This window comes from Drosophila innubila, assembly GCF_004354385.1.
Source record: "Drosophila innubila isolate TH190305 chromosome 3R unlocalized genomic scaffold, UK_Dinn_1.0 2_E_3R, whole genome shotgun sequence".
NCBI classification, from domain to species: Eukaryota; Metazoa; Arthropoda; class Insecta; order Diptera; family Drosophilidae; genus Drosophila; species Drosophila innubila.
In genome coordinates, this window is record NW_022995380.1 from 31362355 (window position 1) to 31387602 (window position 25248).

At 37.2% G+C, this 25248-nt stretch overlaps 6 protein-coding genes across 6 annotated transcripts; 4 read left to right on the plus strand and 2 right to left on the minus strand.

Annotated features, from left to right (window-relative positions):
• Positions 1–901: 901 nt before the first annotated feature.
• Positions 902–6778, plus strand: LOC117791735 (serine/threonine-protein kinase Nek8). Its single transcript, XM_034631604.1, has 9 exons — positions 902–1596; positions 2703–2841; positions 2902–3185; positions 3237–3404; positions 4139–4648; positions 5141–5309; positions 5386–5571; positions 6334–6566; positions 6638–6778. Exons 1-9 carry the CDS (start codon positions 902–904, stop codon positions 6765–6767), a joined length of 2514 nt encoding a protein of 837 aa, XP_034487495.1. The 3' UTR covers positions 6768–6778.
• Positions 6779–7098: 320 nt separating this feature from the next.
• On the plus strand, positions 7099–7757 carry LOC117791649. Its single transcript, XM_034631460.1, has 2 exons — positions 7099–7178; positions 7243–7757. Exons 1-2 carry the CDS (start codon positions 7116–7118, stop codon positions 7609–7611), a joined length of 432 nt encoding a protein of 143 aa, XP_034487351.1. The 5' UTR covers positions 7099–7115; the 3' UTR covers positions 7612–7757.
• A 72-nt stretch (positions 7758–7829) lies between these two features.
• Positions 7830–9229, minus strand: LOC117790687 (zinc carboxypeptidase). The gene has a single exon (XM_034630210.1). The coding sequence runs from the start codon at positions 9208–9210 to the stop codon at positions 7936–7938; it is 1275 nt and encodes a 424-aa protein (XP_034486101.1). The 5' UTR covers positions 9211–9229; the 3' UTR covers positions 7830–7935.
• A 778-nt stretch (positions 9230–10007) lies between these two features.
• Positions 10008–11031, plus strand: LOC117791470. The gene is made up of 2 exons (XM_034631235.1): positions 10008–10086; positions 10160–11031. The coding sequence occupies exons 1-2, from the start codon at positions 10024–10026 to the stop codon at positions 10895–10897; spliced, it is 801 nt and encodes a 266-aa protein (XP_034487126.1). The 5' UTR covers positions 10008–10023; the 3' UTR covers positions 10898–11031.
• Positions 11032–11476: 445 nt separating this feature from the next.
• LOC117792856 (vacuolar protein sorting-associated protein 16B) lies at positions 11477–13034 on the plus strand. The gene is made up of 2 exons (XM_034633155.1): positions 11477–11531; positions 11586–13034. Exons 1-2 carry the CDS (start codon positions 11506–11508, stop codon positions 12958–12960), a joined length of 1401 nt encoding a protein of 466 aa, XP_034489046.1. The 5' UTR covers positions 11477–11505; the 3' UTR covers positions 12961–13034.
• Positions 13035–13440: 406 nt separating this feature from the next.
• Positions 13441–24591, minus strand: LOC117792854. The gene is made up of 15 exons (XM_034633153.1): positions 24178–24591; positions 22582–23219; positions 21317–21836; positions 20032–20576; positions 19413–19723; positions 18759–19307; positions 17781–18084; positions 17484–17714; positions 17278–17410; positions 17094–17209; positions 16866–17035; positions 16585–16666; positions 16278–16514; positions 15308–15748; positions 13441–15142 (listed from the first exon to the last, which is right to left on the minus strand). The coding sequence occupies exons 1-15, from the start codon at positions 24455–24457 to the stop codon at positions 13805–13807; spliced, it is 5895 nt and encodes a 1964-aa protein (XP_034489044.1). The 5' UTR covers positions 24458–24591; the 3' UTR covers positions 13441–13804.
• Between the last annotated feature and the right edge of the window lie 657 nt (positions 24592–25248).

Genomic DNA, 25248 nt, shown 5'->3' on the forward strand with positions numbered 1-25248 from the left:
GTAGCCAATTGCTCTCAATATATTTATATATTCACATTAATAAAATAAGACAAAAATTTAAATTCAACAAAAATCATTTATATTGCGATATTTAATGAAAATTTTATGACTTCGTCAAAACAATTACTTGAAATACTGAATTTGGTAAATAACTGAAAGGTATTTGGAATAAAATGGAGCAAAAAAAATATTATAATCACTGAGCGAAACCAAAATTAGAAAAAAGAAATTGGTAAGTAAAAATTAGAAAAAATAGTCAAGACAAACATTAGAAATACGCATATTCAGAAAAATTTTATTAAGAATGCGGTGCAGAATAAAATTAAGAAATTCAAAATAAAACAATTTATGTTTAAAAAAAATCGCGTAATTTAAAAAAACAGTTATTGTATTTTCGTCCCTTGTACTTTGTTCTACTTCCGTTGAATATTTTTGTTACTCTATATGACTTTATGTTTTATTTTATTACGAAATCAGTCATTCAATCACTGATCATTGCACAGCCCAAGCCATAAGACCTAGAAGGCTGAAATTTTGACACAACATAGCTGAGACAGTTTTATTGTGCAATAAGACGGCGTTTTGTGAAATTCAAATTGAAAGAGGTTCAATTTCGGGCTCATGTCTTACAATTCATTTTTAATGGTTATAAAGCTAACTACTGTACATATCCGTTTTGGTTTGCTTCGATCTGATTAATTATGCAGTAGCTGGTAACAACAAAAGTGGATTGTTCTATTTGCATTCTGCAACATCGAAGGAGCTGTCAATTAGCGTTTTTAACAATGTAGATTGGCTTAATCGGTGGTGCTTAGCAACCACAATGACCACAACTTAGTCTCAGTGGGAGACACCAAAAATGAATAGATAGTTGCAGTTGGATTTTAGTGCTGTTAAAGAAATGAAACAATTTCGGAATAAGGCAAATTCCCTGCCCATCTTTAATGGACGGATTACAGACACAACCACTTTGACGACAACTTCGCTACAGTTGCCACTGGCTGGTGCACCAGAGAAGAAGAAGAGCACCACACATAAGCTTGCCACACGAGTAATGCCGACCGTGTACACTATTACCGATGGACAGACGGGTGCACCGAGCACATCCCTTGCCGAGGCCATGTCGGGAAGTCACTTGTCTCAACCACCGGATCCACAGTCGCTCCAGCAACTGGTGGTGCCCAAGGAGTCCCTCAACATTGCCGGCACCGAGTTGGCCAATTATGAAAAGGTTCGCGTTGTGGGACAAGGATCATTTGGCATTGCCATACTCTATAGGCGTAAATTCGATGGACATCACATTGTATTCAAGCAAATCAATCTGAGTGAATTGTCGCCGCCGGGACGTGATCTGGCCATGAACGAAGTGGAAGTCTTCTCCAAGCTACATCATCCCAACATTGTCAGCTATCTGGGCAGCTTCATCAAGGACAATACGCTGCTCATCGAAATGGAGTACGCTGATGGCGGCACCTTGGCCCACATCATAGCCGAGAGACAGGGCAAACAACATTTTCCGGAGCGTTATATCATCGCAGTCTTTGAGCAAATATCCAGCGCTATCAACTATATGCACTCGGAGAATATATTGCACCGGTAAGTCTATTGAAACCGAGGTTCGAAAAAAGTAAAATTTTATTCATTATTTTTTCAAAAGTAAATGAACTTTGAAAATACAATTTTTAATTCTTATAGAGTCTCAGAATTATTTTTAAATTTTATCAAATAGAAAAACATTTTGCTTGACTGTCCATTTTTCCATACCATTTACCTGACACCTAATCTTTAACTTTCTCAAAACTTATCCAACTGTCATAACTTTGTTAGCACTTAAGTAATTTACTTGCGGAATGGATATATTAACATTTTTTGGCCTCTAAATTAATTCTGAATCAAACTTGTAAAATTTATTTTTTCACTGCCCCTTTTTCCATACCTTGGCCTTGACACTTTTTCCGAAACTTCAATCTAGCATAACTTTGTCAAAACTTAACCGATTTACTTGTGGAATGCCAATTTTATCATTATTTGGGCTCTTATTTGATTCTGCATCAAAATTTAATTTTGTTGAAAAAATTATTATTTTTCGATAACTGTCCAATTTTTTCCATACCTTGGCCTTGACACTTTTTTCGAAACTTCAAACTAGCATAACTTTGTCAAAACTTAACCGATTTACTTGTAGAATGTCAATTTTATAATTATTTAGGCTCTAATTTGATTCTGCATCAAAATTTAATTTTGTTGAAAAAATTTATTTTTTTCGATCACTGTCCAATTTTTCCATACCTTGGCCTTGACACTTTTTCCGAAACTTCAATCTAGCATAACTTTGTCAAAACTTAACCGATTTACTTGTGGAATGTCAATTTAATCATTATTTAGGCTCTAATTTGACTCTGCATCAAAATTTCATTTTGTTGAAAAAATTTATTTTTTTCGATCACTGTCCAATTTTTTCCATACCTTGGCCTTGACACTTTTTTCGAAACTTCAATCTAGCATAACTTTGTCAAAACTTAAGCGATTTACTTGTGGAATGTAAATTAAATGATTATTTAGGCTCTAATTTGATTCTGCATCAAAATATTGGTTACTTGAAAAATTCATTTTTTCAAGCACTGTCACTTTTATCATACTTTTTGCATACCCTACCTTGACTTTTTTTTAGAAGCTATTCCTGTCTATTCCTTCATTTTTAGAGATCTTAAGACGGCAAATGTTTTTCTCAACAAGCGAGGAATTGTCAAGATCGGCGACTTTGGCATATCTAAGATAATGAATGCCAAGATTCATGCCCAAACTGTGCTGGGAACTCCCTACTACTTTAGTCCAGAAATGGTAAGGGATTGAAATATATATATATAAAATACTATTCCTCGAGGATCATATTACTTTCAGTGCGAGGGCAAGGAGTACGACAACAAGAGTGATATCTGGGCCTTGGGCTGTATTCTGGGCGAGCTGTGCTGCCTCAAGAAGACCTTTGCCGCCTCCAATCTCTCCGAGCTGGTGACCAAGATCATGGCTGGAGCTTATACACCTTTGCCCAATGGTTACACCTCGGGATTATGCAGTCTGTTGGCCAATTTGCTGCAGGTGGATGCTTCACGTCGTCCTACCGCCTCTGAGGTTTTGGTTTACTGGATACCCTTGATATTTCGCAGTCTGGGCAAGAATAAGGGGTGAGCTTGTTGACTGTTCAAGTGGCAGAGGCTTCAATACCTACTCCACAGCTACTCCTATGAGGATGGCCTTAGCGGCAATGGAAGTCTTCTGTCTGCTCCAACCTCGCTCTTCACCAGCTGCAGCAATTTGGCCATGGAGCTGCCCACGGCGCAAACCGAGACGAGGAAACTAATGAGCGCCGAGACAGTTGCACCCAATGAGATTATAGAGAAGCGGTAAGCTCATTCTATTCGGATGCAGGCATTATTTTAAATTTTAATTTTAAAAGGAATCCTTCCTTTAAGAGGAATCCTTAGCTCACAGATAAAAAATATTTCTTATTTAAAGTGATTTATAAATAATAAGTAGTATAATACTTATTTAATCAGCGAATTATGCATTTTGTTTAAAAAATTATTAACAGATAGATTTAATTGGTATTCGTAAAATTGAATATAAATAAATTAAATGAATATGGTAAATAATAATATATGTATATAAAACTTTTTGTCCTGACTCATTACTCACTGACTCACTGATCAATGCCCAAACCATAAGACCTAGGAGGCTGAAATTTTCACACTATGTAGCTGAGACGATTTAAATATAAATTTGTATGTTAGTTCCTGATGAATTCTTTATAAAAATAAAATAACCTTAATATTGTAAATATATTTATGACAGATATTGTTTAGTTAAATATCATTAATAGGACAAATAAAATTTAAGACAAACTGACTTTTAATTGTAAATAAAAAACCAAAAATTGTTATAGCTTTTGCGAATTTTTAAAAGTGTGTTACTCTTAGATTTTATAAAATTAAAAAAAAAATGTATTTAAAATATATTCTCTTTGTCGTAAAGAAAATATTGTTCATTAAATTGTATAATCCTGCTATAATTTGATTTTGCATTTTTAAATAATGTTTTGAAATTGTTATTTCCGGTTGCTGGTCGGATGCTTTCCCAGCTCGGTGCTCTACCAGCTAAAGTCCTTTGGCAACAGCTTCAGCATGAGTCCCATCCAGCTGCCTCCCAAAGCTGTAATTGTCTGTGTGGCGATGAGTGAATCCCACTTTGTGGTCATCAACGACGATGGATCCGTTTATGCCTGGGGCGAGGGCACACACGGCCAGTTGGGATTGACCTCGTTGGAGTCATGGAAACATTATCCTGGTTTGGTGCAGAGTCTGCGCCATTATCACATGATCAGCGCTTGTGCCGGCGAAGGTTTCACAGTGTTCCTAACACAGTCTGGTAATCTCCTCAGCTGCGGCAATAACATCAAGTACTCCTTGGGCCACGACGAACAGAAAAACTATTATACTCCCAAGCTGATAGCCAAGCTGGCGGATGTTCGCATTGAACAAATTGCCGCCGGATTGCATCACGTCATTGCCTTGAGTCGCGAAGGTTCCGTCTACGTTTGGGGCACAAGTCTCTCGGGAGCTCTCGGCCTCGGGAATTTTCAGCAGCAATTGTAAGAGATGTTTCTCAGTTTTTAAAAATCAAAATCAAAAAAAATCTGGTTTAAAGAGAATAATACTGATATACTTTTCTATTTTTTTTTTAAACAAATTCATTTAAAATTTTTTTATATAATTCAAGTAAATAAGAAATATAAATTCATCTTGTATATATTTATTTTAGAAATAATTTCACGACTTTAACTTTCATAATACAATTCAAAATTAAATTCAACAGAATATCCTTTTACTTATTTTTTAAGTAACGGGTATAAAAACTAATTCAAACGCTTCTTTTATATAAAATTTTTTTTTTTAGTTTTTAAATTATTTTTTTATGAAAACATTAAATTAAAGTGATACTTTTATTATTTTGAAAAACGTTTTTTATTTTGAGTAAAGTCTTACATTATTATTAAACATTTCTAATAATTATTTTTAATTTGTATTTTATAAAATATATTCATTACAATCCCTCATTCCTTTTAATGCTGGTATTCCCTCAGAAAGTATCCCCAGAAGGTCCTGCTCTCCCATGTAAAGAGCAAGCCCTTGAAGATATTCTGCGGACCGGACACATCCGCCGTACTCTTTAACAATGGAGAACTGCATGTTTGTGGCAACAACGATTACAACAAATTGGGCTTCAATCGTACTGCCAAAATTACAGCCTTCGTAAGTGGAGTTTTCCTTTTCATAGGTGCTTCTACTATTTTATATGATATCATCTTTCTTTTTAAATATTAAACAGAAAAAAATCCAACTGCCACACAAAGTTTTGAAAGCCTGTTTCTCCTCGGCACACTCGGTGTTCCTAGTTGAAGGAGGATATGTCTTCACCATGGGACGCAATAAGGAGGGACAACGAGGCATACGCCATTGTAATCCTGTAGAGCAACCCACTCTGGTGGAGACAATGCGCGCCCGTTATATTGTGGTGGGTTAACTTTAATACATGATTGCTATATAGAAAGAGTGTACTACACTAACTTTCATCTACAACAAAAATCGCGAAATCTGCGAGCAATAAATTCAATTTTTCTACCTTCACTGTTAATTTTTCCTATAATTGCGATCTCTGTCCTTTTCTCCATACTCTTTCCTTGCAACTTTCATAACTTTGTCAAATCTCAACCGATTTCCTTACGGATTATCAATTTTATCATTATTTGGTCCTTTTTTCAGAAAAATTGGAAATTCAATTTTTCTTCCTTCACTGTCTATTTTTCCCCAAGTTCAATCAATGCCAATCTCTCCATATTCTTCCCTTGACACTTTTTCATCAACTTGCTACTTTCATAACTTTGTCAAATCTTAACCGATTTCCATGGAGAATATCCGCTTTATCATAATTTGGTCCCTATTTTCATTCTGCATCAAAAATGGAAAACTCAATTTTTCTTTCTTCGCTGTCTATTTTTCCCATAGTTCGATCACTGTCCATCTCTTCACACTCTTCCCTTGACACTTTTTCATCAACTTGCAACACTCATAACTTTGTCAAATCTTAACCAATTTACATGGGGAATATACGCTTGATCATAATTTGGTCCCTATTTTTATTCTGCATCAAAAATGGAAAACTGAATTTTTCTTCCTTCACTGTCTATTTTTCCCATACTTTTGATAACAAAAATTGGCACAAAGCTTTAAATTTCATTTCTTTATTTTTTTAAAAACTGCCGATTTTTATCCACAGAACGCCAATTGCAATGATCAGTGCACCATTGTGGCGTCCGAGGACAATATCATCTCGGTGTGGGGCACTCGGAATGGTCTCCCCGATATTGGCTCCAGCAGCAGTGGCCTGGGACTCGAGGTGTGTACTCCGAATACGGAACTTGAGCTGGGCAACAACACGGCCGCCTTTACAAACTTCTTGGCGTCGGTCTACAAATCGGAATTAATATTGGAACCAGTGGATATATTGGCGTGAGTCATAATTTCTTAAAAAAATAATATTTTCATTTATTTTATTTAAATTTATTTAATTTTTGACACAGTTTGTACTCCTCCAAGGAGCAGTGTGAACGCGGCTATTATGTCCAGGTGGCCGACATCTTTCCCTTGGCCCACAGCGTGCTTGTGATGGTGGAAACTACCACACCACTCATTTCCTCCTATGAGGGTTAGACTCCTCTCAGGATTTATATTCCCCACACAAATTATGATTAATAAAAATTCAAATTCCAAATGTGTAATACGAAAATTCGGAAGACAGCAGAAGTTTCCTTGTAATTGTAAAAACAAAATCAGAATAAATGTAATACTATAAGTTTTTCAAACTGACAAGCCTAATATGAAAATTATTCAAATAAAAAAAAAATTTTTGCTTGAAAACGATAGAGGGCAAGACGCTCGACAAAATCCGAATGCTGCCAAATTTAATTCCAGAGCGTGACAAAATACTTTTATGTTTTCTAGAGGTTTCAGTGTTGTTCTAATCATCAAATTGAAAAGTCGGGCAGAAATTGAAGCGGAATGAAGATTATTTTAATTTTAATTCTAATCTCAGTTTTTGCAGTGCAAGCGGAATGGGGCGAGGTAAGCTCAAATGATTCATTATTTAATAATAAATAATTGGGAATATTCCTTTTGCTTTCTAAAGCATTGCGAAAGGTCGCTGGAGCTGGAATCCGAATGTGGTCGTTATTGTTATAAGGTTGTAAGACCGTTTTTAGATCATATAAAGACATTACAGCCAAAGGACGCAGATAAAGATGGTTCCCAACTGGAAAAGTTCAAAGAAAAAATCGAAATGGTCGAAAATAAATATGATACCCTAGAACACGATCTACTAAAAAAGTGGGAACAACTTGAACGAAAGATAGAAATGGAGTGGCAGGAAATAAAGACATTACAGCAGGAGGCCAGTAACAAATATCAAAATATACTAAATAAGCTGGATAGTATACAAAACACCAAACGAACGAATTCACCTGCCACCTTTGTGAATACATTTCAGTGTAGACATTAGGTCAGAATTCCTTGATGCCAACGCCCGATCTAGGTAATTAGGTGTAAGCAAAATGGAACAAAAATTAAAGTATGTAATAAATTGACTAACTAACTGAAAGATATTTTGAGTTCAAATAAAAAAAATTCATACAAGCATTCAAAAAATTCAGCAATTTAAAATTTTATTGAATGATTCTAAATTTGTATTTTATTTAAATTAATATTGTTCCATACTCATTTTTGTTTGTTTACATTTTATTCTTCGCTTTTTTTACTTTATTTTTGAAATGCTAAGCATTTTATTTGGAATTCCCAGAATTATAACTGATAATCATGCTTAGGGTCATTGATAATAACCTCGCTTGGAAGCTTCCTCGATAATTGTTTGGACTGCTGCGAAGGCTTCTTGAGCGGTGGGCTCTATTTCCTTGGCCGACAAGATGAAGAGATCCTCGCTCTCCGGTGGACCACGCAGCTCAAAGCTGAAGGTAATGGGAATCTTTAGATGGCCATGAGCCCAATCCTTGGAGCCACCGCTGGAGGGATAAATGGTCTCATAGATGCTGCCACTTTTGTAGACACGTCCGCTGATCTCCTTAATGCGATCCGCCGCCTTTTGGCCAATCTCCTTGAGATCCGCATAGTTCTCCACGCGTTCCGGCGTGTGTCCATAGGGAAACATGATGAGCTGGGAGTAACTGTGCAGTGATATATAGCTGCGAATGCGATCCGCCTGCACATGTGCCTCCAGGAATTGTATGATCCGTTGCGTTTCCAGCTCGCTGGCAGCGGCGGGTCCCGAGAAATCATAATGACAGGGATTACCGCTGGATCCGGTGCTGTTCCAGCTCAAGGGAAAGTTGCGATTGAGATCGACGCCACGACAGATGCCAAAGAGTTGGCGATTCTTGCGCCACATGCGATCCCCGGTGAAGCTATAGCGATATCCATCCGGATTCACAGTGGGAAATATTAGCCAGTTGTGGGAGCGTGCCAGGGATTGCACTTGGGGATCGCTGGAATGCAGCAGCTGCTCTATAAAATAGGTAGCCGTGGCCGGAGCAATCCACTCCCGTGCATGTATGCCACTTTCCACAAATACACTGCTGAGATTCGCGCCGCCAAAGGCAATTCTCAATCCCTTGATGGGCAGTCCTTGTGTGCTCGTTCCCATATCTAGGAGTGTCACCACACCGGGTTGTTCCCTAGCCAGCCCTTCCAGCCAGGCATAAATGTTGTCCAGCTGGAAGTAACGCTGCCAATCGAACTGCTCCACTGATGTATTCAATGGCGCCACCTCTGCGTAGTTGGCATCAATCAGTTGCTGGAAGTTGTGGTGCAGGATGCGATGATTCACCATGTAGCTGTGCAGCAGATCCTCGAAGTCCGCCACCTTCTGTCCGGCCACCATAATGGTCAGCTTCTGGCCAGGCACACGTGCGTGTCCCATGAAGCTACAAGAGTCGCTCGCCGCTTCCAGTTGCTGGAATAACTCCACTTGCCTGGCTGTGTTCAGTTCCACATTATAGATTCTCGTGTGATCGTAGCGTGCTTGAGCTGACGCAGTTGCTCCATGGACAATCCCCACAAGCAATAAGAGCAACCAGTGGATTGACATCTTCAATCTCCTACAGACAAAATCACTTTGTATTTCAAAGCTGTACTAGCGTTATCAATTTGAACTTTAACAGTGGCTTTCCATGTGTGTGTGTGTGTGTAACGAAATCGATATTCGTGCGGACAGTAATATCGATAGGACAAGCTTCAATTTGTGTGTGTAGCATAATCGATCTTTGAATGAACAACAATATCGATCCAACGAGCATCGTAAATAATAAATTATGCTTGTGTTTTGGTTGCTTGTCTGCTTAGCATTTTTTTTTCCGACCTTGTTTATTTATATTAGTTATTTCAAATTTGGCTATATTTAACGGTCAAAAATGGGCTTTAGTGGCTCTCATAAATATTTAAAAATTTAAAATGTAATTTAAATGATGCTCTTAAGTAGAATTATATATTTATAGTCAAGAAGAAAACAATAAGGATGTATACCAATGTATGCTCGTTAGATTTTTAAATAAAACAAATAAGTTTTTCAAGCAAAAACTTCATTTTTGATCGAGCAATACTATGGCAGCTATAAAAATTTGAAGATAATTCAAAATAAATAATAGCACATTTATCAATCTCGCGCGTTATTGAATAAGTTATTTTTGATTTTGGCTGTTGGCCTTTTCGACTGTTGTATACTAGAAGAGATGTATTCGTTATCATATGCTTCAAAGAGCATAGAACTTCCGACTCGCGAATTTTTGCGCTCGTCCAAACCCGAGAGCTGCAAAATAAGACCCCAAAGCATCGCACAATGATTTTATATTTCAGTTCAAAAATAATCAACAATTCGCGAAGTTGGCCAATATTTGAAAACGGAATGAAAATTATGTTATTCTCAATTTTATTCTTAATTCTTGCAATGCAAGCGGACGCTGGTGGGGTAAGTTAATATGAAAAAATATTTCAAAGTGACATTTAATTTAAAAATGGTTTCCGTTTTTTGCTTTCTGCAGAATTGCGAAAAGACGCTGAAACTGGAATCTACCTGTGGAAGTTATTGTTATAAGGTCGTAAGGCCTTTTTTAGATCATATGAAGGCATTACAACAAAAGACCGAAGATAAAGATGATGGGAGACGGGAAAAGCTCGAAAAAATTGAAGAAAAGTGCGGAAAGGCCGAAAAGAATTATGATGAACTAGAAAGAAGTCTACAGAGTAAGTGGGAAAAACTTGAAGGCAAGATAGAATTGGAGTTGAAAAGCACACAAGAAATGTGGAAAAATTTCGAACTAAAGATCAAACAGGAGTTGGAGGAGGTAAAGACATTACAGCAATCGGTCATAGACACATATGATTACCTAGAGCAAACATTGTCAGATAAGTTTGAAAGTCTTGAAAGAACTATCGGACTGCAGTCACAAAATCTACAGGTGACTACAACACAGAAGCCAACTCCTCGACAGGTTCTCGCTGGGAATGCTGGAAATGGTCAATACTATGTTGACGACAATAATCGGGTTAATTTCCACGAAGCCAAAAGACGATGTGAACAATTAGGTGGATATTTGCGTGGCGATGTAAGTTTAGATGCGAATGCCATTATCGGTGTTTACAGAAACAGAGTTTTTTGGACTGATGGTGTAAACGGAGATGGAAAATGTCAAACGACTATATTTGCTAGAAATATTATTAAAATTCGTAAAGAAAATTGTCAAATAAAACGTAATTTTATCTGTTCAAAAGGTAATTAAATTAAAAGATTGTTAAGCCAAATGGAAAATGTCAAACGACTTTATATGCTAAACATACTATTAAAATTCGTAAAGAAATTTGTCAAATAAAACGTAATTTTATCTGTTCAAAAGATAATTAAATTAAAAGATTATTAAGCCTAAGATATTTCAAGTTGAAAATAATAAAACTGATCTTTATCTAAATGAATGAGATTTTTTTCGATATCACTTATAAATTCTTTATTTTTATATTAATGTAATAATAAACTTAGTAATATATAACCTGTTAATATTAAATAGATAGCACAAGGTAAGATACTAGCACAACAAACATTGCCAAAGGCCTTATGGAGCCAGTGCTATACCCAAACTAGATTACACATTTAACTGTAATCTTGTTGTATTATTTTTGTTTATATGTTGTTTACTTACTAATAATTTTAAGTAAATACGAGTAAATTAGTAATAACCGCGTAATCGATGTTGTCAGATCTATTTTAAAAGCGCGCCGACTACTCATTTGACAGGGTGGCAGCTTTGGTGGTAAATCGATGTAAATAGTCCCAAGAGCTGGTCACACTGTTCGCACAGCTGCTTTCAAGTTTGCATAAAAAAAACAAAAACAAATGGAATCACAATTTGATAATGCAGAGTGAGTAAGCTGTATAAATTGAAATTAACTAGCTAAATATCAACTTTTGTTCAGTGAAAACTACTGGAATCGCTCGTCGAGGGCGGCCTTTAGCTTTGACGATGAGGATGACATCGATATTGATGATATTGGCAAAAGCGGCACAAGTTCGGATCAAACAAAGTTGAGCAGCAAATGGGATAATAATGCTATATTCAATGATGACTCGATTTCCGAGGCTAGTTTTGACAATAGTGCTGCGCTGGGAACACTCAATCATCTGTCGATCAAAGCCATATTGAGTGAGGAAGCTTTAAAGCTGGTGCTGCAGGAACAAACATTGGATGATCATGTCCTGGCCAAAGGAGTGACACCAGAGGAGGAGCTGAAGCTGCTGCGACGACAGATTCAGAGCACGCTCTACAGTCCCAATCTGGAGGCAACGGCACAAAAGTTGCTGCATGGAAAATTGGCGCCACTGGAAATGTTTAAATCACTCCAAGAGAAACAGGAATTGCTGGACACGCTGTTGAGCCATGGAGGAGATGCTGTAATTGGTGTGCTGCTATTCCTCAAGCGTACACTAAACTCGACACAGTTTCATAGCATTCTGGAGCAGCGTCCAAAGGCGTTGGAGCATTATCTTAGTTATCTGCGTCAATCTGGCGATGTGAGCAACTATATTGTGATCCTGCAACGCTTTGGACGACACCAGGAGGCAGCTCTACGACAGTTTCAGGCCGCCATTGGCTGCAGTGAAATGTCCACAAGGAAACAAGAATTGCAACGACTCATTGATGCGTATGCCAGCGCCGGATTGGGCATAATTCCACTCTATGAGCAAATCTTTCATGCCGCCCTAAAGCTGCAGTTGCTTCATGAAAAGGAGCAACTGAGTCATCGGTTTGGTGCACATGCCACGCCCATTGAACTGCTCTATGTGTGCTGCACGCAAAACAAGAACTGGAAGGATCAGGATATGCTTAAGCTCACCTCCCCACAACGCTTTGCAGCGGATCAGGAAATCTCAGCGGCACAATATGAATGGACAGCGTTGAATGAACGTGCCCAAGCGCAGGCATATGCCGACTTGGAGTGCATCTTTGAGCGTGTCTCCACTTGGCATCCACTCAAGTCACGGCAATTCCACATCAGCTTTGATCTGTCGTTGGCTGTGCAAAGACTCTTTGAGCTGCAAGCTCCCGCCACGGTGCTACAGCTATTTCTGTCCAAGATGAGCAACAGCAGCGAGAAATTGGCGCTGGCACAGCGGGTCAAGTGCATCAAGGCGGTCATCGATGCGATGGTGAGCCTGAAACAGCAGCAGGAGCTGCAGCAACTCAAGGAATCTCTACCCGACAAATCCGAGGAGCAATTTTACTGTGAGAATGCACTGAAATCTTTGCAAAGCAAACGCTGGACAACGGACAATATTAAACTAAAGCTTTAAAAAGCACTCAATTATATAGATTCATAAACTTTGAACAATTAAATTGTCTCAGCAATGTTGTGTTAAATTTTAAACCTCCTAGTTTTTATGGTTTGGGCTCTAAAATGATATATGTATTTTCATATGTAATAAAAACTATAAATTTTTTTGTATAAATGTATTTTTTTTTATTATTTTTGTTAATCATATGTATGTATACACATATAACTATTTAAATTAAACATTCTTTGTATATCAAATAACTGCAAATCACAAGCTGAATATCAATTAAAAATGTGTCTATGGCAACACACACTGAAAGATTTCAGAATTCTCCGGAATTCTATAAATATGATCATTAATTTTTCAAATTTTTATTGAGTGAACAAAAAGCGTTTAAATAATTAAAGCCAAATAGCAAACAAAGCACTACAAAAAAAAAAACAAAATTAAATTTAATAAACAATTTTGTTTGACTACAATTTTTCAAAATCTTAAATAACATGGCTATAAAAGCTATTTATATAAATATATGCGCAACAATTATGTAATTAAGTATAAACATGTGTATGTGTGTGTGTGTGTGTGTGGGCGGGTAATAGATAATAGTTAATATAATATATAATAATATGTAATATTTACTTATGTATATATGTATGTGTGAAGAGAGTGGAGAGTGAGACACGCCATTATCTGATCTTTGGTGTGGATGTGGATCTTGGTACTCACAAGAAATAACTTTAAATTACAACCGTAATAATGAAAGAACAAACAATTAAAGAGGGTAACAAAACTATCAACTTAATTGAGAAAATTTGTTCCATAACTAAGCGAATTCAAAGCAAGAACCAAGATGTATCCAATGCTAATTGCTGGTGGCATTCGCTTCAGTGGCATCCGCATCACAATAGCTGAGCAAACGCTGGCAGAGAATCGTCTTAAATTTGACCGTAAAACTATCAAAAATGGCATCCGTATCCTGCAATTGCAATGCATTCACCGTCGATTGATTACAATCCGTTGCTGCCATCAATTCTTTAAACTTCTGGTTGAGATTCTGTTCCAAGGCCGTATTATTGTTGTTAAAATAGAAAACATATGCCAACTCCAGCCAGTAGTAATCGAGATCGGCCATAAAGTAACGCTCACACTCCAGCATATCGAATTTGTGCTCCAAAAAATGCACACACATGTGATAGATGAGATGCTTGAGATCGGAACGATGCAGTGGCACATAGCCCGTATCCTTGCTGAAGTACTCAAAGAGTTTCAGTGTCCGCTGGGCATTGTCACAGCTGTGCAGACATAGTTGAAAGGCCTCCACAAAACGAAAGTTGAGCATACATATGCGTATGCGATACTCATTACGATGCGCACCAATTTTATCGGGATTGTACAAGCCTTGAAAGGCATACAGACAGTAATGTATGTAATGACGCAGAACATCTGCAGCCCCTGAACTGGGCGTACAACTGCTCACATCATCATCACATCCTCCCAGCAGCGCAGCTTGCTGACTTGGCAATGCTTGATTCGGCAATGGTAAATAGCTCTGCTCCTCCGGCGAATAATCCAAATCCAGTGAGCTATTGCCATCGGCCAATTGTGGTGCATTAAACGAGTAGCTCGCATCGTTGTGACTCAAATTCTCCAGACTGCTCAGCAGATCATCCGAGTCCTGTCCCGTGCCCGCTTGCTCCGTGCTGGATTTATAATTGAGCGTTGCCAACGAATTGTGTTGCTCAAAGTTAATATTTGCCTGCTGCAGAAAATGTGGTTGATACGGCGGAATCACCTTCAGATAACGCACAGGATCCTGATCCAGACGTATGCGTGGACGTGGCAAATTAATTTCCACCGGCGCCTCAACACATTGACTCTCGAAACGCATCAATCGCTTTGTCGTGGGCAGACAGACGACACGCTGTCGCATCCGATCCAGACTGGCGCCCAAGTCGCGACCACATTGTCCGTTCGAGTTGCCACCGAAAGCCTTCACAATATGATCGGTGGTCATGACAAGCGTGAAATCCGCACCACAATCCACATACATTGGCCTCTCGATGCTGTCAATGGGCGATGGTTTCAGCACAGCACGCCGATCCTTGTCCTCGGTGCCAAGCTGATGCTCCAGATTTTTTCCCCACGTATACAAAGTGCACGTTGACGATATGAGAGCAAAGTGAAACAATCCGCTGGAGATCTGGAAAGACATATTATGTTAATATTGACTATATCTGTATAATATTTTTCTAGTTTTAATATGACGCTTTAAGGAATTAATTCTTATAGAATCGTTAGTGATAAACAGTTTCCTTGCAATATACGTTATATTAAAAGAAATAAGTGATATAGTTGGGAAACGCACCTGCAGTATCTGTCCAGCCACCTCGCTGGTGTCCACCAGATGTGGCGTCATATGCTCCGTGGGATCCGGTTCAGTGGGTTGCTGTGGAGCAGTCGATGTAGATGCAGTTCCCGTCGCTCCCGTAGTCAATTTGGAGCCGACACTTTCACTCGCATTCGATATCATAGCCTCTTTTTCCTTGGACTCTTTGGTTTCTACTCTGGGCTTGGGAATAGCGCCAACAACAACAGCTGCATAGGATGTACTTGGTTCCACCAAAGCACTACTGCTATTGGAGGCCGGCAGCAGAGTTTCCTCCAGCCTTCTACTTAGCATCTCGCGTTGATGATTCTCCTCCAGCTTCTGCTTGGCGTTGGCGCGACGCTTTATTTGATTGGCCAGACGCAGAGCCTGCGGTGAACTGCCCCAGGTATACATACGTTCCTCCTCGTCTACAGCTAACTACAAGAAAATGTATAAGCAAAAAGGAGAAAAGTTATTATACATTTTAAATACAAAACAATAAATACAAAAATTTAATACATATTACTACCAAAAATTCTAAACCAGGTTTTATTAAATTTTGAAATGCAAATTGTAGTTTGATTATGTAATTTTTTTTATTAAAAAGGATAGGGCAAATTAATTTAATAATAAAAAAATTAAATAAATAGTTATCCATTCACAGAATGTTTTATTCGATTAATAGTATTTCTTGGATTTTCATATTTATCATAATTTAAATATTTAGATTGTTATAAAAATTAATAAAATAAAAATTAAATATCCATTTTTATTCAGAAACCACGTAGTTCTAATTTTAAATATAATTTATTATAAAAATTATTAATTTTGTATTTAAAAAAAACCAGATTTATTTATTAATTATCTATTTAATAATTTCATAAAAATTCATATTTAACCAAACAGTTTTCTCTCGATTTCGATATTGTTAAACTCATAACTATATTTTAAAATGAATTCCACTTACATTTGTAAAAAATTTCGTGTGTATCAGTCTTAAGCTGCAGTCGCCCAGGTTCAGGCGTAGCGGTAGACTCGTCTTTGTCTCCGTCTGCTCATTGTTGCCAATACCAAGCTGGCCAAAATGATTAGAGCCGAACACAAAGAGCTCGTTGTCACTGCGATTAGCCTCTGAGTAATTATTGTGGATGGCCTGACATAGCACCAAAGTGTGCGCATGTCCCAGCGATATTTGTAAAACTTTCTATAAAATAAATCAATTATATTATTAATTATAAAATTGCTTAGGATTAAAGGTATATGCTCTCACGCACCTTGTACTTGAAGAAACTGACTAGTGTTGGTGTGGCAATGTTCTCGCAGCTGCCACTGCCAAGTTGACCATAGATGCCCCAGCTAAAAAATATAGAATTAAATAACTATTGTATATTACATAATTAATTAATAATTGTCCAACTTCCAAGTGTCATAACTTGATCAAAACTGAATAGATTTTCAAACGTACTGTCGAGCGTGCTCGACTGAAACTGTCCACTTGTTAATATTATAAAATAAGTGTTGATTTGAAGAATAATAATAATAATAATTTACTCACCCCCACATGTAGAGCTTGCCATCAACAACGGCCGCATTATGATATTGTCCAGCCTCCAGCATGGTGATGTTCATGCCATCCAAAGCCGTCACCAGCATCGGTTGCAGCGCCATTTGCATGTGCTGTCCGATGCCCAGCTGACAAAGACTGTTGTTGCCCATGGCATACAGCTAAGGGAAGGCATTTAGCATTAACATTAACACTTGATAACATTAACAATTAACATACGCCATTGTTGGTCAATATGAGTGTGTGCTGACGTCCACATTTGAGTGCATGCACTTCCAAATTAAGTTGGGACAGCAGCTCCAATGTCTTTACAGCATGCGCAGGCTCAGGCGGTTCTAGGAAGAGAGAAAGATGATGAATGTGAAGAAAGTAAATGATAAACAGCAGCAACTCGAGCTCTCACCTGTTGATTTCTGGGCGCTAAAGCAGCAGGGCACACCGCTGGAGCCCCAGAAATAGGCAACACCATCGACCACACACGCGCAGTAGGCGCAACCAGCGGAGATTGGCTTGAACCTCGATGATGCAATGGCAAACTGAAGTACAACAGACAATAGAACTAGTCAGTTAGCATTCCCATTGAATTGCAGTTTGCTGCCTTCAACTTGCCTGATTGTCCTCATAATTAATGCGAAAATTCGACAAAGCATTTACAATGGAATCATGCTTAACACGCTGCGATTCCATATGGATGAGCACGGCCAAATATGTTTCAATTAGACATTTGCAGAACTCAAAGAGATGCGCATTATTGTCATTGTTGCTTGACGAGCTGCTGGAACTGTATGATACAATGGGACGCAGTGCTGCTGCAAAAGGATTTAACTGCGCGGACAGACGCTACAAATGAGAAACGATAGATTCGAACTAAATTATTCAATTTAAAAATTAATTAAAACAATTTACCTGCAATACACAGGGCCTTATATGTTCTAGCTTGTCTTGAATGAAACTAAAATAATCCATGGACACGAGCGGCAAGTATGTGATAGTCTCTATGAAAATGTTTTGGCTAAGATTGTACAGACAGACATTGAGCTCATTGTACCAGCCAAACTCTTGGCCAACAACGCTGACCAATGCATTAAATGTGTCCAGGCAAACACCACGCACCTTAGCCAATATTATTGCGGCGGAGAAGAGTCCACTCTGGCACAGGACAATGCTGGTCATATTGGTGTGATACTTGCTGTTGGTCACCAAAAAGTTCCTGCAAATGTTAAGAACGTTGTTTATATTAATATTTAAGCAGAGCTGAAAAATAAGGAATTAAATATTTTTGTAAAATATCTTTTACTGAAGCTGTAAAATAAAATATTAACAAATAGTTTTTAAGATGTCCAATTAGTGATCCAATTAATTTGAAACTAAATCTCAGATTAATCAAGCGTATATAAGTTTAAAACGTCAAGTTTGTATTGATTTTTATCAACAAAATCAATAAATAATTCTTATTTTTCATACGAAATTATCTCAGCAATGTTGTGTGAAAATTTCAGCTTTCTAGGTCTTATAGTTTGGGCTGTGCAATGAGCAGCAAATGAGTAAATGAGCACAGAGTTTTATATTTATTTAGATATTTAAATTAAAAATTTATACGAAGCATTTTAAAAATTTAGAAAGAGGTAAGAAATTAAGCAACAAAAATTATTTTTTAACGCTTCTGCGTACAACTGAACAGTATTTTGTATTTAGATAAAGATTTTAAGTTTGATTTTAAATGCTTAATATTTTCATTGCCTGCAATTAGTTGAAAAGTTATAAGAGATATTTTTAATTTTTATAATAACCAGATTTGGATTCAATATTTAGTACATTTTGAAACTAAAAATGTAAATTTCATAATATTTGCATATAATTGTTAAGCTTAAAAATCATACTTACCACAGAGGTAGATAATTCTTATCGTTGACTGCCTTTTCGGCTAGCGTTATCAGCAGCAAATTGGCCAAATGAAACTGAGACGATGGTGACATTTGCAGTGCACTAATTGATTCATCGACGCCATAGTGATAATCACTGCAGGAGACTCCACTGTTGACCACCGCATCTGCATCCTTCACATTTAATGGCAGAATATTACGCACATCTTCAGAATGACGATAGGTGACATCCGATAGAATGCTCTTCAGCAGCGGATGGCACAAATGTCGCGATCGCAACAGATACGATGATTTCAAGGCCATGGCACTCAACTGCATCAGCGCATAGGTGTGTCCATACATGGCCAGCTTGAGGGCAGTACGGATGGGTTTAACCCTCGCCACGTTATACGTGATCAGTGCTTGGGTAATCTTCTTGCGGCGCAACAAATAATCTCCGGCAAACTCGATGCAGTGTTCAAAGGACAGATCAAAGGTGTTGCAAAACTCTCGGCATTGATTCCATGAGCTTAACAGTGCGGCGTCTAGAAACAGTTCAAATGGTTCCTTCCTGCAAAAAGAAATCGTAGATTAGACAATGATAAAACTATAAAATTGGATACTTGTATTTAAAATATCAAAGATACTTATATACTATTATTTCTATTATATTTACTTGAGCTGTATGGTGTAGACATTCTTATTTGTTATGACATAGCAAGGATCATAATTGATTTTTGGGAATTCCGCCTGCATTATCTCCATTTGACGCAATGAAAATTCACTATTAACATCGGCTGTCTCATAGAACTGTACGTAGTCCATTGGTGTGTGTATGTCCTTGATCTCAAATGCCTTTGCCTTTTCATCCTTCGTTAGAGTTTCCACCGGCTGGTTGTCACCGCGAAACTGCGCCATCTGATACAGATGGAGCACAGTTTCCTGCTCGAAGCGAAATAGCGCCAACTGTGCCTGATGATTAAAGCGCTGTGAAAGAAATATATAAAATATAAAATTGTTTTAGCTATGTAGTGTACAAATTTCAGCCTCCAACGTCTTATGGTTTGGACTGTGCAATGATCAGTGAGTCAGTGAGTGAGTCAGGACAAAGAGTTTTATAAAATTGTTTCAGCTATTTTGTGTACAAATTTTAAACTCCTACGTCTTATGGTTTGAGCTGTGCAATGATCAGTGAGTCAGTGAGTGAGTTAGGACAAAGATTTTTATACGTATGAAAATAAATATATATTTTAATTTAATGATTTCAGAGAATTTCAGAGAATATTCATACGTACATCATCATCGGTGGTATGCAGTGAAGCCATTGCGCTGCTGATGACACTGACTGCATTGATGGCATTACTGGGCATTTGGGCATCACTTTGATCGATGCTCGATGCACTTGTCGTTGTTGCGCTCGTTTCATCGCTCTTGGTGGTATTGTTACCCGGCTCAACGTGCTCCAATTTCTCGGTGTCGGCATCAAGACTTTCCTTCTCCGTGTTCGCTAGCAGCGGTTCCTCAAGCGACGATGCCGCAGTGGAGCTATTGGTGTCATGGTGACTGTTTAGATCCACATATTGTACACCATACAGTATATTAGAGCTAATTAGTATATCCACACAGTGCTTGGGGATCTTGTACAGAAACAATGGCTTCAAATTAATATCGATGCTGTGCACGGTCAGACTGCAACTGTTGCTGTGCAATGCACTCAACAAATACGTGCTACGCAGGTTCTGTATGTTGTAAAACGAGCCTTGGGTGTTGCCCAGCGGTTCCGGCGTCACCGATGGTGAATCCATGATGGCCAATGTACCCGAATTTGTTTCAGGCATAACTGTAAATTAAGCAAAAAGGAACATAATTAATAGAGTTATTTAAGGGAATAGTAGGAGTGTGCTCGACAGTGAGAGACCCTGTAGTTATTCAAAAACTAATAGTAAATTAATAATAAACAAATAATAAGAAGGCTACACTCAAGATGTTCGGCTGACAAATAAATATATTAACAAATTTTAAATATGAATCAAAACAATTTTACAACTAGTGGGCACGCTCGACAGTAGGATACCCTGTGCCCAGGTAGTACCTGGCAGGTACTCTGTACTGAAAGTTGATTTTCGACCAATTGTTCCTATGGCAGCTATAAAATATATGGAACCGAATTAAACCAAAATTGGTTAGAATTTACTAAAATACCTTAAAGACCTATTCAAACAGATTGGTTAAGATATCTCAAAAAACAAAAAACTTTTTCATACTAAGACTTAATTTTCGATTGAGCGTCTCTATTGCAGCTATATAATATAGTGGACCGATCTTAACCAAGTTTGATCAGGATGTATAATACCAGCCCAGATGCATATTCTATCAATTTGGTTCAGATATCTCATCAAACAAAAAACTCTTTCATACTAAAACTTCATTTTCGACGTATCGTTCCTATGGTAGCTATATGACATAGTGGTCCGATCCAAAAATATATACAAACTTGATCTGCCTATGGTATCCAGGAACCTAAATACCAAGTTTGAAGTCGCTAGCTCTTATGGTTTCCGTAATTCTAGACTTACGTACATTCATCAATCTTTTGCCGCTGATCCGACAAACGCATTTTGATGGCCTGCAGCTTCTTGGAGCCCAGACTCTTGAGCGAAGCGAGGCGTGCACGTGTGGCAGGTAGAATACCATCGAAGCTGTTGGCGGACAACTGTTGTTGGTAACGTATGCCGCTTTCGCTGTAGGCAGGCGGCGCAGGAGGTGGAGTTGGTGGCAGGCAACTATTGATATCACTGGGTGCCAACGGACCAGTTGCAGTTGCAGCTGGAGGAGCTGTTTGTGTGTTGGGCGCTACTTCATCGCCGGCAGCTGCGGGTGCAAATACATCCTCCTCCAATTGACTGCTATCAGACGCCGGATCGGAGCTGTTACTCTGTCGCGCATCATTTCCAAGTTGATTTTGATATCTTGAATGTACGGACATGACAATCTGCCAGGCGCCTTCACGTGTTGTAGGTGAGCTATCACCAGGATACACATACATGATGGCCTTCTGCTCGAGCAGCAGTTTATATTGTTCCTTCAACGATGAGGTGATCTACAGATGGAAAAAAGATGTGAGTGAGTCTAATTTTCATAATTTTAATATTAACACAATTTTAAATAAGTATTTATTTATTTATAATATATTAAACTTTGGAAATAGATATAAAGATAAAAGTAATGAATTAAAATTTAAAAAAATCCCTAAAATTGTAATTTTAAATATAAATATTTGAAATTGATTATTAATTATAATTATTAATTATAAATTTATTTTTTTACGATTTCAATGTAAAAATATGTACAAGTTTAAACAAAGATCATAAGTAATTAAAATAATTTTTAAAGGAAAAGGAATAAAAACAGAAATTAAAAAAGTAACATTTAAAAATTGTATAATAATTTTGAAGAAAATCTAGGAAAATAAGCCCAATCAGAACATAAATAAAAAAATATAAATTAATTTGATTAAATATGTTTGTTTGTGGGTTCAGAAAGTTTACTTTTTATATATATTTAAATTAAAAAAATAATTATAATTAAAGGTTGAAATAAAGTTTAATTAAAAAAATAATTTACAATTTAAGGTTTATTAAGGTAAATTTTAATTACGATTAAAATTAAAAGGGTTGATAATCTGAAGGTATTAAGTATTGTAATCATTTGTTCAATATTGGAAAAGAAGCAGCAGAAAAAAACTAATAAGAAAATAAAAAAACTAAATAAATCGGATCACTATAGCTTATACCTTTAGTATGAAAAACCTTTTTTGTTTTTTAAGTTATCTTAACCAAACTCACCAGCAACATGACGCCATCGAAGGTATTATCTTTGCTGATTGTCAAACGCACGACGGAGCCATTTTGGATGGATGTACTGGCTATCATTGGACAGTTGGGACTGAGACCCACAAAACAGATGGAGCCATCGGAGTAACCAATGATGGCACGATTCAGGCCACAGTAAGTCTTCCACCAAACCACAGACAGTGGATACGGACAGGTCTTGGATGCCATAAAGGATGTGGCCATCACTTGACTGTTGCCCGTGGCATCAAAGATCGCTGCCTTGTGTTGGACGGATTGCTCCGCAGTCGCCGCCTCTGCCGCTGCCGATGAGGGACCATTGGCCAGCATATGCTCGGGCAAGTCATGACCCAAAGGCTCCTCCTCTTTCACCTCATCCTCATCCAAATGATCGGGCTCTTTATCTAGCTTAACATGTTGCAGTTGCTCTGCCAAGTCATCCAGCTGATGTGAGTCGTTCAGTTCCGTGGAATGATTTGGACACTTCTTTGAATTGGGACACTCGTGGGGACCCACAAACGGTATTATATAGGATGTCACCTGTGTGGTGCTGTACACGGAACAGGCGTCCAGATTGTGCGATTTGTCGACCAGAGATAAAGCGGGCACAATATGCAGAGTATTGTCGAAACCTGTTGATATATATTAATGACATGTTAAGATCAGTATAAAAGTAAGGGTATCAAAGGCTCTCGGTTCAGTAACACTTTAATAGACCTGCTCCCCATCCGTTGAAGAAGCAGCAAATCAAAACAAATTAAGCTAAAGAAAATCAATAATGTAAATCACACATATTCACACACACACTAGCACTACTACTACACACACACACGCATACACTTGGACCACACTGCCACCCACAACAACAAAGTAATTTTAGGCTTTAACAAGTAAAAGGAGTCGCCGACTATAAGATATCCTTTACTCTATTTAAATATGTATTAAATGTAATTATGAATATCAATAAAAAAACACTAAAGACACTTAAAATTAAAATAATAGTCAAATAAATATCTATCAACATAAATACAAAAATTCCAAGGGTATTTCAAATACTAAAGACTTCAACAAAAATAAAGCAATAATCAAATAATCATATTATATTTTAATAAATTTGATGCGATAAGTATTAAAAGAATATGGAATAGTTAATCGATTTTTTTATCAATCCTTAACTAAAATAACAATATAATTTACCTATTCATCTTTAGACAATTATTGATTATTATTATTAAATCTCTTTGATATTTGTTTAAGCCGATAAATGTTTTATTAAATATTTAAAAAGGTTTAGTTGATCACAACTAAATGGGAGTTAAAAATTTCAACTAGAATAATTTTATTTGAATTTTGAAATCACTCTATGGCATTAAATAAATAAATAAATTATAACTGAATTAAAAACAGAGTGGATCAAATAAGGTAAGACTCACTGTATATACTTTATGGGGCCTGATGCGTTTCTTTCCCACTGTTACAAGCATGTCAACGAATATACCTTGCACTCTGAGAGTAATGGGTATAACTACATAAGTATGTAGTGGCCAACTCTCTACCCCTTCCCATTCCCACACACACACAAATACTTACACAGAACCAAAAGCCAAACACCCGTAGGATCGAAACAGACGTCATGAATGACACGATTGGTGCGTCGAAACCAGGAAATCATCTTGAGCACCTCCTGGGCACCTGCCGTGCTGATATAACGCAACACAATCTCATTTTCCTCGCTGACCAAACACAGGAATTGTTTTTCATCGAACGGTGTCACTGTGACGGCGGACAGTTTGCAGCTGAAATTCGTTATAAGCGGACGCAGCTCAAATATTTGCAAATCTTTGAGCTCCGCATGCTCATGCAACGCCATCACTTAAGCTGTTTGATCACTGTTTGGATCTGCTTTCAGCGTTTTCTTGTTGCACAAATCAAATTTTAATTAAAATAAAACTGAAGTCAATGGTGTGGAAGGTTGCCACCCGGTCCACAGGCTGCCACCCTGCAACATTTTCCGATCTGGCATCATGTACCATTTTAATCAAATTGCAAAAGCAGGTCCATCTAAAGAATTCAAATGTTTTTTAATTATTCTTAATATTAAAAATAGAACTTTCTTAATTATTGCAGAATTTTGTTAATTTTGTATATTTTTTAAAATTAAATTTGTAATATCTCTCACCTTGAAGTGACAATCTTAAAACCTTCATTAAAATTTAAGCCTTTATTTTATATAATTTCGTATTTCAAATTTTCATACAATTATTATTTCATTGCAAGGTTTTAGCATTTTGCAATTTTCAATTTGACTTAATTTAAAATCAGTCTTGGCAACTTTTTGAGCAGAGATGCCGTCGCACAGCTGATTTCAAATTTGCAGCGCTGTCAGTGGGCTGCCAACTTATTTTACTAGTCGAAAAAAAAACGGGTTGACAGTCTAGTATTTTGATTATTGAGTAAATAAACTGATATTGTAATTTTAAAACAGAATTTGTAATGCTTTAAGCTAAAATATTTTTAATATGTATAAAAATTAAAAATAAAATAAAATTTAGCCAAACAGTATATACGAGAACTTAGTTTTGTTTTGCTCAAATGATTGAATGTTTAGTTTAAATATGACAGCGGCAATAATAATTGAAACAAATCTAAAATTTTAAGTTG

Bases quoted from the DNA above. Each gene is read 5' to 3' on its own strand.
- LOC117791470 (XM_034631235.1), top strand. From the start codon at position 10,024: ATGAAAATTATGTTATTCTCAATTTTATTCTTAATTCTTGCAATGCAA. The intron at 10,087-10,159 runs GTAAGTTAATAT...TGCTTTCTGCAG, and splicing joins TGCAAGCGGACGCTGGTGGG to AATTGCGAAAAGACGCTGAA.
- LOC117790687 (XM_034630210.1), bottom strand. From the start codon at position 9,210: ATGTCAATCCACTGGTTGCTCTTATTGCTTGTGGGGATTGTCCATGGA.
- LOC117792856 (XM_034633155.1), top strand. From the start codon at position 11,506: ATGGAATCACAATTTGATAATGCAGA. The intron at 11,532-11,585 runs GTGAGTAAGCTG...ACTTTTGTTCAG, and splicing joins TCACAATTTGATAATGCAGA to TGAAAACTACTGGAATCGCT.
- LOC117792854 (XM_034633153.1), bottom strand. From the start codon at position 24,457: ATGGCGTTGCATGAGCATGCGGAGCTCAAAGATTTGCAAATATTTGAG. The intron at 21,837-22,581 runs GTGAGTTTGGTT...TTCCATCTGTAG, and splicing joins TCGATGGCGTCATGTTGCTG to ATCACCTCATCGTTGAAGGA. The intron at 15,143-15,307 runs GTGCGTTTCCCA...ATGTCTTTCCAG, and splicing joins TGGCTGGACAGATACTGCAG to ATCTCCAGCGGATTGTTTCA.
- LOC117791735 (XM_034631604.1), top strand. From the start codon at position 902: ATGAAACAATTTCGGAATAAGGCAAATTCCCTGCCCATCTTTAATGGA. The intron at 1,597-2,702 runs GTAAGTCTATTG...CTTCATTTTTAG, and splicing joins TCGGAGAATATATTGCACCG to AGATCTTAAGACGGCAAATG. The intron at 5,572-6,333 runs GTGGGTTAACTT...TTTTATCCACAG, and splicing joins TGCGCGCCCGTTATATTGTG to AACGCCAATTGCAATGATCA.
- LOC117791649 (XM_034631460.1), top strand. From the start codon at position 7,116: ATGAAGATTATTTTAATTTTAATTCTAATCTCAGTTTTTGCAGTGCAA. The intron at 7,179-7,242 runs GTAAGCTCAAAT...TGCTTTCTAAAG, and splicing joins TGCAAGCGGAATGGGGCGAG to CATTGCGAAAGGTCGCTGGA.